General features: G+C 44.0%; 1 protein-coding gene across 1 annotated transcript in view; it reads right to left on the reverse strand.

Moving 5' to 3' along the window:
* Nucleotides 1–9,961, reverse strand: part of LOC147884063 (Haloacid dehalogenase-like hydrolase (HAD) superfamily protein) — a 30,995-nt gene extending 21,034 nt beyond the window's left edge. Inside the window, exons 1-5 of the mRNA XM_087398482.1 lie at nucleotides 9,545–9,961; nucleotides 9,308–9,401; nucleotides 9,067–9,111; nucleotides 8,912–8,962; nucleotides 8,750–8,824 (exon numbers count right to left, since the gene is read on the reverse strand). Of these exons, the coding sequence (XP_087254608.1) occupies nucleotides 8,750–8,824; nucleotides 8,912–8,962; nucleotides 9,067–9,111; nucleotides 9,308–9,401; nucleotides 9,545–9,942 (663 nt within the window). The 5' untranslated portion in view covers nucleotides 9,943–9,961. The remainder of the gene's footprint in view (nucleotides 1–8,749; nucleotides 8,825–8,911; nucleotides 8,963–9,066; nucleotides 9,112–9,307; nucleotides 9,402–9,544) is intronic.
* Between the last annotated feature and the right edge of the window lie 7,670 nt (nucleotides 9,962–17,631).

Here is a 17,631-nt window from a genome sequence, read left to right on the forward strand (position 1 = left end):
AACAACATAACTTTCCCAAGCTATTTCACATTTAAGGACAAATCCATCATCAATTAAAAACTAGAGCATGGTGAAGACTTAAAACCATCAAGCAGCTTCTAGCACAAAGATCTCTCTCTCATGGGATTAACCTCCTAGCCCCGATCTTAGCAAAGCTTTTTAATGAAGCTGTTTGTTTGGAGTTTCCACACACTTGGACCATTAACACTATCTCACCCATCCACAAGACAGGGGATCCCATGAGCCCGGAGAACTACAAGACCATTATGATTGGACATGTCATGTCCAAGATTTATGCATCAGTACTTGACTCCGAGGTCAGCAGACTTGCAGAGTGTCGAGGACGCAGCACGACAAGCCGGATTCCGGCGTGATCATGGAACCATGGACCACATTCTCACGCTCAGATGTATCATCGAGGAGGCGAGGGCACGGAAGCAGAGGGTTTATTGTTGCTTTTTGGATTTCTGCAAGGCATTTGACACGGTTCCGAGAGCCCGCCTCACACGGCGCCTACGGGACTTAAGTTATGGCCAGGAGATCATTTGGGCTGTCATGGCACTTTACGAGAGAGTTTCAGGCAGAGTTCAGGCAAGATCAAGGTGGACAGTCGAGATCATGAGCACCATCGGGATCAAACAAGGGTGTCCTTTGTCGCCTACCTTGTTTGGCCTCTACATTGACGAGATGGAGACAGTAATGCACACAAAGGGGGGTGTAGGTTGATCTCTTGCGGGCACGCTGATCCAGATATTTCTCTACGCAGATGACATGGCTCTCTTGTCTTCCTCGGCAGAGGGGATCCAGAGACACCTACACGCACTACAATCCTTTTGTGAGTCTCATGATTTGAAGGTCAACCTAGGTAAAACCAAGGTCATGATCTTCAATACATCTCGAGCCATCATGCATCACGAGCAGTTCACATTTGAGGGGTCACCTGTTGAGATAGTTTCATCATACACTTATCTTGGGGTTATCTTTTCCGCACCCAGCTTCACTATGAGACTTGCGATCCAGATATTGCTCTACGCAGGTGACGTGGCTCTCTTGTCTTCCTCGACAGAGGGGCTCCAGAGACACCTAGACGCACTGCACTTCTTTTGTGAGTCTCATGATTTGAAGGTCAACCTGGGTAAAACCAAAGTCATGATCTTCAATACATCTGAAGCCATCATGCATCAGGAACAGTTCACATTTGAGGGCACCTATTGAGATAGTTTCATCATACACTTATCTTGGGGTTATCTTTTCCGGACCCGACTTCACTATGAGACCCGCGATGTAGGCACGCTTGAGCAGAGGGTATGCTTCATTGGCCAAACTAGAGAGGCAGTGCTTCCACTCGCACTTTCAGGATCCACGGACCAAGGGGTTGCTTTTTGACTCCTTGGTTCGCCCAGCGGGGATGTACGGCAACCCTTGTTGGGGGGCCAAACTTGTCGAATACAGAGTGGGGCCCGTGTGGAGCAGCTATAGGTTCTCATGTTATCACGGATGATTCGTGGTAAGCCATCCGTTCCTCACCACATTATTCAGGCTGAGTTTGGGTCACCCCCTTTACAACTAGATGCTGTATTTCAGGTCATCACATATCTATACCGAGTTAGGGAATATGGGGATTACACCTCGGGGCGTAGCAGGGTACCATGGATAGCTCTATCCTCTTCTATGGCACTTGCAGCAGGAGGGGACCAGAGGTGCTAGTATGCACAAACAGAGAGATGGTTTGAGCGACTAGGGCTCCACATGGATAGACTACCTCCCTTCCAATACAGCATGGATGCTCCGTTTTCTCCCCTCCTATCACACGAGGTCAACCAGGTTATTCGTGAGGATCTACTATAGCTACACACTTTTCGGACCTGATTGGGACCGCGTGAACTCTCGGTGAAGCTTAGCTTCTACAGAGATCACTTCTTACGTATCACAACGGAGGGTTTCATTGACCCACCAGGATACACGCGGATTCACCTACCCCACTCATTGAGGATCTCTCTTGGGCAGATCCGGGTCTCTTCACACAGACTTCGCATCGAGAATGGCAGAGCATAGCGACTACCCAGGGAGAGGCGCATATGCACACTGTGTGACATGCAAGAGGTTGAGACAGAGGAGCATTTCATCTTCAGGTGTCATGTTTACTGTAAAATTCGAGGGCGTTTCCACTGCCTCTTCAGGGATAGTTATGGGATTTTGGCCCATTTCCTCTCCTACCCATACTAGCGGTGTTTGGCACGTTTCATTCATGAGGCACTTAGACACCGCGAGAGGATACTCCGAGCACGAGGACAGGAGCAGACTTCTTCCTCGGCTGATCCCTCTCAGAGCTCTATCACGGAGTTCTTTCAGCTAGATCACATGGGCCCCCACGAGACGAGGCCTCGACATGACCGTGACTCGGAACCTGTGACCCGATAGCGCAGACAGAGGGTCGACACATAGATCACACTTGGGGACATCCCCTCCTTGTTTAGAGTCAGTTGTTTAGAGTCAGAGCCCGAGTCAGAGCCCGACCCACAGGCGTCACAGTAGCCCTGGTCAGATGCAGAGCTACGACCAAGAGACGTGCCAGGACCGCACCTTTGAGTGACCGATAGCACTATATTGCCGACTTCATGCCTTCACTACCTCATCCATCTTGATATCTTGCTACAACCGATGATGATGATGATATTGATGACGAGATGCTGAGATTGATATATAGTCGACCATCGACATGACTATGTTGTACTTAGGACTTAGTACTGCCATTCTGCATTTTTGGATTTTGCATTGGTATGGATGCTCGTTTAGTAGCTCCACTACCACAGCTTGTTGTATCAGGATTTTCACAGTCTCATAGACCCATCGGTCTTCCAAAGACTTTAATAAACTTTCTTTCTCTCTCTCTCTCTCCATACTCACACGAGAGCTAGGATCATATTTGAAGGAGGTATCGGGCATTGAAACAAAATTTTGAATATGGCACACAAGCTAACCAGACCAGTACTAGTCACACAATTACTTCTAAAGCATTTTTTTGAAATGTCCAAATATACATCAAACACCTCTTCTCAAACATTATATTAGCAACATTTTAGACAGCATACAGAGGACCATCACAATGACATCACATTGTTATTTTATATTTTTTCATCAGTTTTAGATATTAGTATTAATCTTGTGTGTGGAGGCCCACCCACCCATTCAGGTTTAATCATTCTGTCTGGTTTTTAAATCTCATAGACCCTTCAGTCTTTCGGAGACTTTAATAAACTTCCTTTCTTTCTTTCTTTCTCTCACATGCACTGCAGATCTCGATTGGGGAGTTCCGAATATCTTTTCATCGGCTAGGTATTGAGACAGAATGGGCACAGGCACCCCATGTGAGAGACAGATCTGCAATCTATGTGATACGCAGGAGGTCGAGACAGAGGAGGACTTTGCATGCAGATGCCCTATGTACTATGAGATCCATGGTCGGCAACACTATCTATTCAGGAGCAGTTCTGGACCACTCAAGAATTTCTTGGCCCATCCTGATCAGCAACCCATTGCAATTTTCCTCCTCGAGATCCAGTGAAAGGCTCGTGCGAGCGCAGAGGCAACCTCAAGAGGGCCGGTCAAAGCCCAGCAAAGGATGATCACATACCTTTTTTCCCAGTGACTCGAGCTAGGGGAAGCAAGGGATACAACATAGTAGAAATCACAATTCAATAGATGACATAATAATCTTCCCAACTCCCTTCACAGTATATAAAGAATTGTTGGCAGGAGTAGTCTGCAAATCAACAAGCAAGAGTCTTTTGGAAGTTATGTACCTTGATGCACCATCGTCAAAATACCAAACTGCACTTAAAGTGTCATTCACACTAACTGAGCCGTCCTCTAGGTTGGGATCATAGTTGCATACAAGAAAAGAATACTCTTCAGCCACACAGTTTGCTAAAGTATTATCTTTGTCGGCATTTGAAGCATTGGAAACTGAGACAGACATTCCAACTTCCTTCTTGTTTGCTTTCTCCAATCTCTTCCTGCATTTATTAATATGATGACCTGGCTTCTTATAGTAATGGCATCCTTCCTTTTTCTTTTCTTTGCCTGCTTCATCCTTTTGCTTATTAGATGCTGTCCAGAAGAATCCTCAAGCTACGAACCACCTTTAGGCTCGACCAGTTGACAAAGAAATCAAGGCAAGAGCTTGTGCATCACGGACATTCCATCTTCTTTGTTCAGCTGTAGCAACTGCAATTGCTGCAGGTGTAGGTCCAGCCACTATTGCAACTTCATTTCTCCCAGGTGTGCCAGCGCATTGGGAGAGGCATCTGCAGGACAAGAACTATCCCCAATCACAAGTCCCCATAGACCTTTGGCAACCAGCAGGTTTTTAACCATGAAACTCCATAAGGAGTAATTGGTGCCATCAAGCTTATATACATGAGACAAAGCTCCACCAAATAAGTTGTCATTCTAAAACATTGCACAATCTGCTCATAAATTTCACGTAGTATGAATGGTTTCTGACCAACAAAATGCACTAACCCAACAAGCCAATGCTTGAATAAACGAGCTGAATGTGCAAACAAATATCCCCATGGAAAGAGGGCCAAAAATATAAGTAAAATAAAGCAAAAGCCCCAAATTTCTGAGGACAACTAACGTAATTCTTTGTGAGTGCTTGAACCTGCGAAGTACTCGACAAAACTCCCAACAATGATTCGGGAATTCCGGAAGCAAATCTGTGTGAAATTCGGAGTAAAATCTGGTCCTAGAGCAGGAAAATCCCATGAGCAGAAAGATCCGAGGAGCAGGAGGATCCAGGAGCAAGATGATCTGGAGCTTCGATGGATTCTGGGAGTATGATGGATCCAGGCATCAGATGGAAGGTGCAAGGCAAAATCCAGGCTAAACAGGCAAGGGAAATCCGGGCAGATTGGAATGAAAATCCAGGCAGATCCCTGTGTAAAATGTGGGGCAGAGTCGTGTGTGGAAATCCAGATGCTCTACGTGAAATCCAAGGCACTTCTCCAGAAGCTAGGTCGTGCTAAAGACAGTGCACGAAATCACAGCAACGTTGAGGCTGAGAGGCTACATCGTTCTTCAGCAACCAAACATAAGGAGAGCTCTCCACCAATGAAATCGAGCCACCAGATAGTAGTTTGAAGGCAACAGCAATGCCAATGTCCGTGGGAGAACAAAATCTATCAGCTGAGGTAGAATGTCGACTAGCAACAATAGTACAAACAGGACAGTGGCAACCTGATTTCTGCCACAAAACACCTGTAGACGCAGCAGCCAGATCTAAAGCGAAGGCAGCAGCTCCATAGTGGATGCTCCTTAACTGATCACCAGGCCTCAAGCAGCAGCCCAACAACAGCCCAAAAGCAGGTGCAGCAATAGAGCAGCCGAAATGTGAAATCAGCTGCAACTGATGCTCCTCCAATGGCAGCCAGCCCTAGAACTGAGGCGGCAGCTCTCCAAGCCTGTTCTGCAACATTGGTTGAAGGAGATGAATTTGTTTTGAAGCTGCTTCCTCTGTTTTGTCACTGCTTAAGCCTGTATGGAGAACCTAGAAGGAAACTAGAATCTTCTCAAGAACTCCCACACAGCAAAATGAGCTTGGATTTGAAGTCGACCTACGTGGAAGAAAGTCCAGTCCTGCAGTGAGCAGAAGATTTTTCTCCCAACCAAGTATTGGTAGACAAGGAAAGCCAAGCATGTGAGTAACAGACATTACCTGTAATCGTAAGCCCTATTTTACACACTTGAACAAGGAAAGTGGTATCTTTGAGCTGAACATTCAGATCTATGTGGTCCATTGAATGTGAGATCAACAAGAAGTAGAACTTACTTCCTATTCAACAAAGACATGGGTGTTCCTAAAGGAGAAGTCTCAGATCCTTAAGTCCTTTGAGGAGTTTGTTACCATGGTTAAAAGCCACAGTCGTAAATAGGTAAAGGCTCTCAGATCAGATAAAGCGCACATAACTGGGACTAGTTACTATGACATCGACAACAATTCATCAGCACCAGCAGTGGGTGTGGGTGTAGGCCCATGTATAAACCCTAACGCATCGGCATTCATGTAGCAAAGGTTATTGTACTGAATTTCTGCCAAACCTCCAGAGGTTAAGGGCAGACACAGTCACGACAAGCAGTTAAGGAGAAGGCTCCAACTCACTCTCACTTCCCACTCCCTCTTAGTGTGACTGGCCTTCGGAAACCCAAAGGGCGGTAAACCACAACTAATTCTGATCACACCGTCAATTACAGCCACTTAACTCCCAATTAATCACACCACATCAAATAGCATAAAAGAAAGTACAGGTGAGGCTAGAATGCCCCTGCTCAATGATCGCACAGCGACACCAATTGGCCCCAAACACTTGGCGCCCCTTGCGGTATTTCTTTATTCTTCTTTAGTGAAAAGTAATAGCAAACTTACAACCAGGGCGCACCCTGAACCATTTCCACTGGCTACCACAGTTCACTGGCCCACACTAGGCACACACTGCATCAAACTGGCAAATTGTGCATCCAAGCAAGGCATAGGCATCCTCTAACCTCAACAACTTGGTCTCAACCTGGGTTCACCCTCTGTAACTAGGGGATTGCAACATACCTAGGGAATCCCATGGAGAATCTCAAAACAGAGAACTAGAAATCAATCCCACAATGAAACAAAGAGAAACTGGGCTGGAAATCCGGGATTGTGCGCCTCACAAGAACAAGTCCCTGTGGTATCCAGAACCCCGCCAAAGACTTCAAAACAGAGTTTCACAGCCAGAAACCCTAATTCGCAGCAAGAGAAACCAGCCTCGGGCTGCGTGCAAGCACCGGACACCTGCAGCAGGGTCCGTACAGGCTGTATGGCATGTCTGTACAGTCCGTACATGCAATCTGTACGGACTGTTTGTCAGTACTTACAGCCCATTAAATGTTCCATACAGCAGCAAAACAGTGCTAGGATGGGCTCCAGCAAGTCGCAAAAGATGCTCCCAGGCTTGGACTGCGTGCCATGGAGAATCTCAAAACAGAGAACTAGAAATCAATCCCACAATGAAACAAAGAGAAACTGGGCTGGAAATCCGGGATTGTGCGCCTCACAAGAACAAGTCCCTGTGGTATCCAGAACCCCTCCAAAGACTTCAAAACAGAGTTTCACAGCCAGAAACCCTAATTCGCAGCAAGAGAAACCAGCCTCGGGCTGCGTGCAAGCACCGGACACCTGCAGCAGGGTCCGTACAGGCTGTATGGCATGTCCCGTACAGTCCGTACATGCAATCTGTACGGACTGTTTGTCAGTCCGTACAGCCCATTAAATGTTCCGTACAGCAGCAAAACAGCGCTAGGATGGGCTCCAGCAAGTCGCAAAAGATGCTCCCAGGCTTGGACTGCGTGCAACAGGGCTGGAAGGCAAGGAAACAGAGAAAAAAAGCAACGAAATAGCAAACAGCAATCTCTGGAAGGTCTGACACAGCAAGGAGCAAGAGAAGATGGCGAATTCTAGAACACGCCTTAGAATTGGACGCCGTCTTCCCTAAAGGGGGGCAAAGTTGCTAAAAGTGGAGCTGGTAGGCTGCATGCCTGACATGTGGCACATTAATGCCCCTAACCCCCTGTACCAAGGTAACGTTGGTTTCCTAGGGGCAACTTTTGACACGTGGCACATTGATGCCCCTAACCCCTTGTACCAAGGAAACTTTGGTTTCCTAAGGGCAACTTTTAAAGGCTCTAACCCCACTAACCAATGACAAACATTGGTACTGTCTAGGGGCAACCTTTTAATCCTTTTTAACCCCTCTTCCCACATGAAACTTGGAAATCTATCTGGGAGCTCCTAACTCCATCACACCCCTCCGCGAGGTCAAAGCAATGCAATGCCTTGATTCTAACAATTAGGTCTAGCCAATGTGTCCAGTTAGATGTTAACACTAGGGGCTTTCAAGAACTCACCGCTCCTCTAGGCCAGTCCCCATGGCCAAACTGGTTACAAACTTAGTCATAGCTTATTTGCTTACAAAATTCACGTCCCTGTGACACTAAGTCCCCATTTTCTCCTCCTCTTTCACAAAATTAGTCAAAGATGTTCACATACTATTCATTGCACAAGATATGAACCTATTAGAAGTACAGCATTTGCCACCCTTGTATTTGTAGGATCTTTTTGAAAAGCTGCCCAAACAACTTGATGAGTGTGTACGATAGATGGTAGCAGGCCACCACATACATAGGCGATGGACTAAGTATAAGTTTTATCTGGAAAAATGGGGATGTGTTTCCAAAAAGATATTGACAAATGGCATGAGGCTTATGATGTGTTCATTCTGCTAGCTGTGATGAAATTTCTACAAGGTCTTGTGGGAGCTCTCTCTCTCTCTCTCTTTCCCTCTCTCTCTCTCTCTCTCTTACTCGTATTAACAACTTAGGGGAGAATATCAATCTACAGAACCGCTTGAATACTATAAAGAGCACATTTAACCTCATGATAACTGCCCACAAGGCTGAAAACCATAAGCTCCATCTCTCTCTCTCTCTCTCTCTCTCTCTCTCTCGCACACCCAACATCGCAAAGGTTATGGAGACACGACGTCATTTGTTGGATCACTAGACATGCAGCATGTTTTCCACCATATGTAATTGGTCATATGACCTATCATGAAAGTATTGGCTTTTGTTATGGTCCCATAGGTCGATTGGACATCAAAACAATGATCAATCATCATCATCATCATCATTTCACTATGAGTATGCTGCATTAGGACACCTTGCCAAGTAGATTGTCGAGGCAGAACACAACCGAGCTCTTTGTAGCTGCAGAGCACACTGCTACCTTGATTCCCTGTAGCAATTCAAATGTAACGTTGCAAACTGCAGACCTTAAAGAAAATGTGGGGGAATATGAATATATTAGGGGGAAATCTCTTACTTTCCCTCGAGCTTCATCCATCAATTGCAAAACCCCTGGTCTTGGCTTTACCTGTTTGAGTCCAGAGTAAATTATCTGACGCTCCTGCTTCACTAAGACCAGAAATAGAGACGTTTGCACAGAAAGTCATGCATGGTATGAGAAGAGATGCTTACAGTCCCAGAGCTTATGATATCCTTGTATTTTTGGGTCTTCCAATCCTACCAGAAAAGAGGGCAAAAGATTTGCAATGAAACGTTCAGAAACAACTCTTGGAGTTGGCTAAATTCAAATAATGAGAAACATGCTGAGTAGCTGTCAAATGGTGAGCCCGGCAAAAGAGGAATTGGGCAGTTCCAGTGCTACTCTATACAACGGTCCTTGTAAAAGTAAAAGAATAGAAACTCCTTGATGTACCTGCAGCGTATCTATCAGCTTCGCCTTGTCAGAGTCGCTTTCTGGAGAAGTGGCGAACAAAGTGGATGAAGGCCATCCATAAGTGTTGAAGTACCTGTCTCAAAACCCAATAATCGGTTATCTTTGTTTAACGTTTACATAGTCAAAATGGACATCCAAGCGTGTGAATATTTCGAGGAATGTATGTTTCGTAATGCACGTAGCGCTGATGAGCTGGAAAGAGCAAGGAATAAAAACCAGCGCATTTTGGGCTTGCCACCTCCAATCTGGTTCTGCAATTTGTCGTAGAAGCTGGAGGTCCACTCAACAGGCTGCGAGGAAGGGGGGCAGGCGACGCAGAAGTGAGAGAAGGCAGCGTTGTAAGCTTGGCGGTGAAGGTCCTCGGATTCAAGGATAACGCCATCGCAATCGAAGACAAGGGCCTGGAGGGAGGCAAGGGGGGGGCGGAGAGAGGGGGAGGAGGTGGAGAAGGAGGAGGAGGAAGGGGGGGGGGGGGTGAAAAGGGGGAAGAGGGTGGAGCGGAGGCGAAAGGGGGAGGTGGGCAAGCGAGCAGCGATGGTGGGAAGGAGGGGATAATTGTGGGAGGTGGTGGGTTGATGAAGAGTTGAAGACGTGAACAAGAAACGCATCTCCATCGCTCAAGATTTATCACCACAAATCGCCACTCCTCCTTCTTTCTTTTATATATATATATATCGCCATGAACACGGTCGTACATTTGGAATCTTGTCATAGATTCCTCATCCCCCCTTCTCCTCAGATTCCAATTTCCACTTCATTCGTCTCCAACCACATTAGTGAACCCCCTTAAGAGAGCATTCCCACGCTCTTGGTTTCATAGCTCTTTTCATGGAAGAATCCATTTTGGAAGTCTCCCTCAAGTTCGCTGTAGCTTTAGGAAAACCCATTACAATCGTGAAATTGGGCCGTGAGAATAGGGAATACGAACTTCTCAGAGGTTTTTGTCCAATGGAGAAATTGCCTTTCAGCGAAACTCTGCCTCAGAGCACTCTTAAACCGGAGATGGAAGACGATGAACTTATTTTTGCTTGTTCCCACGCATAATTGCTAGAGTGTCGCCTTAATTTGTTCTTTCCTCTCCTTTCTCATGTGGGAATGTCCTCTAACCCCGCGGGCCATCCTCAATCCTATTTTTTTGCTCCATGGGCGCCAAGGTGGTGTGAACCCGACTTTCCAACCTTTTTCGAATTTCAAAGAGACTAATAGGAATCTCGTCTAGGCCCGGGCAGGAGGATTCTACGATAAGATTCGGGCCGTCCATCATTCCTTGCCTTGTTATTGCTTTGCTCGGGCTTGCGTGGTTGTCCTTCTTTAGGCTGGCCTCAGTTGTAACTTGCTTCACATTCTAAGTCCATTCCCACTTGGTGCATACATTGTAGTACTTTGTATGGCAATCTTCTTTTGTATGCCCCTTCTTGGAACATTCATTGCACCACTTTTCATTGGAGCTTGGCTTTTCTCGGTAACTCATCTCCTTCAAGCCTTTTTGATAGTAGACTTGAGCTTGTTCTTCTTCGTTGAATTAGCCTCATCATCATTGTTATTCTTCTTTTTCTCGAGATTGGACTTGGATTGTCAACCACTTTTCTCCAAGGCCATATCCTGATTAAGGAAGTCTTCATATGTCTTGGTAGAATTAACAATTCTCAAGGACCGGATATCTACCTGAGTAGAACCTGTCAAAAGCCAAGTCCACAGAGACTTGTCATCAGGCGGCACGCCAAGCTGGATGAAATCCTGCATCCTTAAGACAAAATCGTATATGGACTTGCCTTCCTTTTTCTTGAGCTCACTCAATTTAGTGCGAATACCCTCTTTATTGATTTCGTGTCTGAAGCGCTTCAAGAATGCTTTAGTCATGTGCTCCCAATCTCGAAGGTAACCAATTGGAAACTGATTATACCATTTTTGAGAGGTTTTTACTAAGGTGTAGGGAAAGTAATTCATATAATCCTCCTTGTTCTTAGCCCCATTAATATGACAAACTCGTAAAAGACTTTGCAAAGTGACTATACAGGTCTTCATCATTCGTTCCCTTGTAATTTGATTGGTGGAGTCACCTTGTGCTTTATGACCACTAACTAGCTCCACCATCTCTGGTTCTGGCTCATCAGGAGGCCCTTCATCCTCTTTTTATTGCTGATAAGGTGGACCTCCATGCTAAGTATGAACATGCCCATAAACAGGTGGAGTCAGATCTTCGAATCAAACCCATCTTCCATGCATTTGTACTTTTGATGTGACTCGACTTAGTCTTCCATGCACTGGTACTTTAGGCACGACTGAGCTTGGTCCCCATGGTGTTCTTCTATCTTTGAACACATGCTTGGGGGGGCATGGGCCTTGGTGCTTGATGTCGAGGACTTGGTATAGCATGACTTGGAGTCTTTGCCTGGGTACCACACCCTGAGATGGTTCTCGACTTGCTTTGTCATGACCACAACCCACTTCCTCATCAAAAACCCACCTATTGCAACCACATCCTTGTTTTGTCTTTGAATCATGGACAAAATCATGTTTTCAATCTTGCTTTGAAGCTTGTCCTACGCTTCCCTTGTCAACCCAGTCCCAAGCCTTCGGTTATAGGCCTAAGTATGGGCTCTTTGAGTTCTTCATGGAGACTTTTGGTGGATGACTACTTAGAATCTTCCATCCACCGCCTGAAGGTTGCTTCTTGGTTGAAGACTTCAGGTCATCTTAAATGGCTTCCCCTGACCGGTTCACTCATGGTATTGGTTTAGTAATCCAAACCCACTCATGTTGGTCCATCGCCAATTCTTCATCTAGATTGACCGGATCATTGTCGAGGGTTTACAATCACGCCACATGGGTTTGTCTACTCATTCATACCTGGTTCGGAATTTATTATAATCTCTCTTTCTCCTAAGCCTTGCCACCCCCTGTACCCTTAGCGCAGGCATTTCTCTCTCTTGGCCATGTATCATTGTCTTCTTTTTGCACGTGAATGAGACATCTTCAATCTCCTAGATGATACGAAGGGCTGCTTGCCTTGGTCTAGATATCAGTCTTCAAATAGGTTTGTAAGATTTTGAAATCAACTACAAACACTTGGAGATACTTCTTGAAATATTGTGTTCAACCAAGTAACAATCATAACTCATCACTGGTCTGCTTAAACCATTGCTTGGTGGTTTCATCTGTGCACTTAGAGCTGAGAATTCTATACTCAATCCACTCAATTTCCCCACTTAAACCTTTCAACATGTCTATCCCTAATAGGATCACCGAATGTTGATGCCTAGTTCCACTCACCCCTTACGTTACTTACTGCTTAGTGATTGGTGATCAATGCATGTACAGTGCTTGGTCAGAAGATGCCCTCTCTTACACTCCTCGAGGACTGGTCATAGACATTCCTAACCGATGCTTGGTTGCAGAACGATGTCATGTACTAACGGAGTCTATGTTGTGTGGATGAAAACCAGATGGAGATGGGTGAAATGAGTAAATAGAACAAGTACACAAGTAAACAATTGAATTCCAAAGTACTTGTATTGATAAAAAAGGCCATGGCCAATACAAAGAGCTGGGGGCTGCACAATAGACTCTTGCCTTGACTCCAGGTAGACCACTCACACTCACACACTTGGACTTGCCTCATACAAGATACTTGCGAGCCAAAAGTCCCATCTCGTTACTCCATCATGACTCTTATAAACTCATTCCCTTCTACCTGGCAATCGACTTACTAAATTCCTAGCAAGCGGTTCTAGCAACCAACTTGCTAAATTCCTACCCAAGAACCTTCCTAGACTACTAACTCTAGTTGAACTATTTTGGTGCGACCTGCTGCCTGCCCTTGCCGCTTGAAGATCCACTGCTTGGCACTTGGTTGCTCGTTGGACCAACCGGGGTGCCTAGTTGCCTGACGCTTGGTCTGGTTGTGTGTTGACTAGGGTCAATAATTGATCATGGTTGGTACTTTTTAGAGTGCAAATAAAAATTATTCTTTAGTGATCACGGTAGAGGTTTTTTCAAGCCCAAAATATGGTGCCGAGATAGTAAGAAATGCAAGGCACAATCACAGGGATAAATGTTCAAGAAAATGGTTTCATGGAAGCTGTGTGCAAAAAATAGGAATGATCAAGATGTACTCTATAAGTTATGTACTGGTGACAAGAAGTAATTCTTAAAGGCTATACCAAATTTAGTGGAAGGATCACTATAAGTACTTCATGCCTTGGGATCTTTGGAAAATGTAAGCGGTGTTGTTCAAATGAATATTTTACCTCTAGTGTCTGAGGTTGTTCCCCTTCAAACACAAGCTCCAACAAGTGTGCCACCCATAACATCTTGGTCTTGGGTTGTACCCCTTCAAACACAAGCTCAACAAATGTGTCACCCATGAGCCATAGGATCTCAGGATGTACCTACAAGAAGGCAAAAGAGTCTTCTTGATTTAGGCTTGACTACCATGGCCATTTTGAGAGAAAGGGCCAAAACCCCAACTCCACATGTAGATCTTTCTAGTCCAACTGATTTAGAAGCAAGCGAGGAGTTGGATATATGAAGAGGATGTAGATGAAGCCAACTGAAGAAGATGCAGTTACAGATTCTCTACTATTTGAGTTTTCTATAAGCATGACATACTTACATCCTCTTGAAGATGTGGGATACATTTGGGAGTAGTCCAATTTATTGTGGCCACAATGCAGATTGATTAGGCTTCCTTGTTCACCAATCAATGGAAATTGGATGACCATTTTGCACGCAAACTCTATGAAAATACAAGGAAACGAAAACGCCATTTGCAAGCAATATCCCTCTATGTTCTATGATGTTCAAGAGATCTGAAGCTCATGATCGTCTAGCCGGAATCTCAAAGTTTGAAGACTAATCCAAAGGAGCCTAGGCTAAGCAAGGAAGATTTACCAGGAAGCACTAATGAGTTGGCACCTCAAACCTAATAGGCTGGTCCATAGCAACCTATTAGTCATGACTTTGGTAGTCAAGAGCCTAGTACTAAAGAGCTTGGTACTTAGGAACATGATAGTTTAAGAGCTTGGTAGTCAAGAGATTTGAACTTCAATGCAAAACAAATATTGAAATAAAGCAATCTATCTTTTGGTTCTCGTTAATGGTATGAATAGTATTCTTAGTTTTTTTAAATGTCTTTGCTCTCATTAATGTGTATAAACATTGTTTATGAGCTTGTTTTATATTTATAGGGTGTATTTTTCTACCTAGAAGGTGTATATGTATACCACCTATTGATGTTCTTAGGATCGCAATTACTAACATTTTTTATGACTTATTCTTAACATATTTAATGGGTGTATTTTTACACCAAGAAGGTGTATATGTATACCACTTCTCCAAGAGAACAACTCATCTATTCCTTTAGGAACATAATTACTCTATGGAATTAGAAGCTCAACTATTTGAGACATCATAGAAAGCAGAGTGTTCATGGAAAGTTTTTGACTGTACTAAGTATAATAGCAAGTAGCAAGTATAATCTTATTTTTTAGCTTAACCATAGCAACATTCATTATTTTAGCTCTAACAAGTATACTTTTTGTTTTGAAACCTAGATTAATCATGGCAAATATGTAAGGAGTATAGTCTTTGGTTATATTATGAAGCACTTTAGTTAATCTCAGCAAGTATTTGTTTATTTTACTAATATTTTGGTTTTGAAAGTTAGCTTTACAAAAGGCATTGGCATAATACATCATTTTTGGACTTTTCTTCAGTCCAAGTCTAAAATTGAACTTTACACAAGTACAAATCTTTTGAATAGTGTGTTTAAAACATCATTTATATAAACTAGGACCTTTCCTTGAACAATTAAATCGTGAAGAATGAAACTCATTAGCCTTTGAAATGAGCTTGGTGCATTGGATAACCCAACTACCATGAAATTATAATTGTAGAGCCCAAAAGGTGTACGAGATGCTGTCGTGCACTTGTCTCCCTCTTTTAGTGGAATTTGCCAATAGCCCGTGGCTTCAAATCTAGCATTGTAAAGTACTTAGAATGTGCCAAAGGGTCCATAATATCATCAATTCATGGAAGAGGATAAGCATCACGTGTAGATACCTTATTTATTAGTCTAAAGTCCAAACAAAACCTAAATTAACTTTTTTGACTAAATGCAGTTTGCAAACCATGTAGTTTTGGAGTATTTGATATTATTCAGCTTCCACATACTATTAACGTGTGATTTTTTTCTAAAAACATCTAGGCCGCCTTTGTGGATCACAATCAGGCAATTTGACTCTCAGCATAATTTTTCTTAAAAGGGGGACAAGAAAGACGTGTGCATTGTGAATATGATCTATGCCCATGGATATAAGACAAAATTTGTAGTAGGAAGAAAAGGAGGAAAGGACAAACTTTGACAATAAATTTTGAAGCTATTCTCTGCACCACCATCAAAGCTTCGTTGAATGCCTTTGGTCCTTGATCTAGATTTCTCTAAGAAAATTTTAAAGGTAATTGGGGCCATAAGAAAAAAAGCTTTAAATCTTCCAGCATATTGCTATCCATGTGCATCAACAAATACATTAATTTAGCTCTGATTTGAGAAATACTCTTTATTGAATACTTAGATCACTATGACTGAACTGTCATGATTGCTACAAAGGTAAAGGAGTTAGACACAAGAGAGATGTCAAAGAAGAATGGGACTAGGCAAAACATGCTCCAATCTGTGAGCTGCTCATCTTTATTAGCTTCTACAACGCAAACAATTATGACTCGATCTAAATAGTCCTTAACAGCCCACCTACCGCATCACAAGATGCCACCTCAGGTGTAGGTGCCACATCTTCAAACCTATCAAGATATGGATTACCAACAATTAAGCCACATCAAGGTCTATAGATAGTGGGATTACCACCGTGTTTTCTTTTTGGAGGGGGGGGGCATTAAGAGTGCATTCCAGCATAGCCTGCAAGTATATTGTGAAGCACTTTTAAGCTAGAAAAAAGGGAGGGAATGTGAGAACAAGGTTGCTTGAAACCCTCCTCAAGTTTTTGTAGTCTCATGTGGGAATGTCAGGTAAGCTCTCAGGTTTTAATTAGTGGAGCTTTATAGGGATGAATTTTAAGTGGATGAGAGATTTGGGGCTTCAAATTTTGCACTCAATATCACCTAAGTTTGATGATCCTAATGGAGGCTCCTATAGGTTCGAATGCAGTGCTTAGCTTTGCATAAAATGGTGTGGAATTGTGAATCTTGTGTCCCTTTGTATTTGACATGGTTGCATCTTGTAGATGTGGTACGAGCATCTCAAAATGCTCAAAGACACTCTTGAGAGATGGGGAGTGGACCCTGGTTGTTGATCCATAGTTACTAATGTTAATGCCTCGGTTAGCACCAATGCAATTACTCGATCAAAAGGTCTAGTCATAACTCCAGAAGAGGACGCATCGTCAGATGTAGATCTAGAATGGGAGATCACAAAAACAATAGGCATCCAAACTGGCCCGAGATTTAAAGGAAACAACACTGGTGATTGTTAACATCCATAGAGTACAACCGCCAAATGCAGGGTAATCAATGAGTAAAGGTGACCAACCCGAATGATCTACTTCAACAGGACAAGCTCAAGGGAGTTTGATACCCAAATACACCAAGGTCAATCATTACAAGCAATATGCACACGGAAGGAGTATAGCTCAAAGTCAGGGAGTTTGATCCCCAAATACCCTAAGCCCGCTCCAAAGTCCAAGGATCCAAAGATTCCAGGCAGCGTGCACAGGCTGTATGTTCCAACTGCCCCCGCCCAAAACAAGGAGGTGCAGGAACAAGGAGATGCACACTTTTGGCCCATGAAGAGTGCATGCGCCTTGCACTGTTCAACTCCAAATCCACAAAAAATAGCGACGCCAAAAAAAAAAGCCACGGAAGGAATACAGCTCAAACTCAGGGAGTTTGTTCCCCAAATATTTCGAAGAAAAGGCTTCGCACAGCAACATTCAGAGTTACCTTGTTGGCCCTCCCTTCAAAAGGTGACATGTGTAAAAGGCCAAATGTTTGACTTTGGTCTTCATTGTTGTTTGCACAAGTTTGAATACAAGTTCCCTCTTCTCTTCCAAGAGAGTGTTTTGGGTGTTCTCTTGTTTCCATTGTAGTGCCTTTGTGGTTATCACTCTATCCCCCTTCGCTCCCTTCTCCTTCTTCCCTTCCTCCCCCCTCCTTCTTCCCTCCTCCCTCTCCCCTTCCCTCTTCCTCTTCCCTCTTCTTCGCGTGAAACCACATTGCAACAATCCGGAGGCCACTTGAGTGACACTTGCAGGCGGCTCGTGCTATGCATTGCTCCCACAAGGAGTAGC

Source organism: Dipteris shenzhenensis, chromosome 27, assembly GCF_047967505.1.
Source record: "Dipteris shenzhenensis isolate YYH24624 ecotype China chromosome 27, Dip_SZ_1.0, whole genome shotgun sequence".
Taxonomy (NCBI): Eukaryota; Viridiplantae; Streptophyta; class Polypodiopsida; order Gleicheniales; family Dipteridaceae; genus Dipteris; species Dipteris shenzhenensis.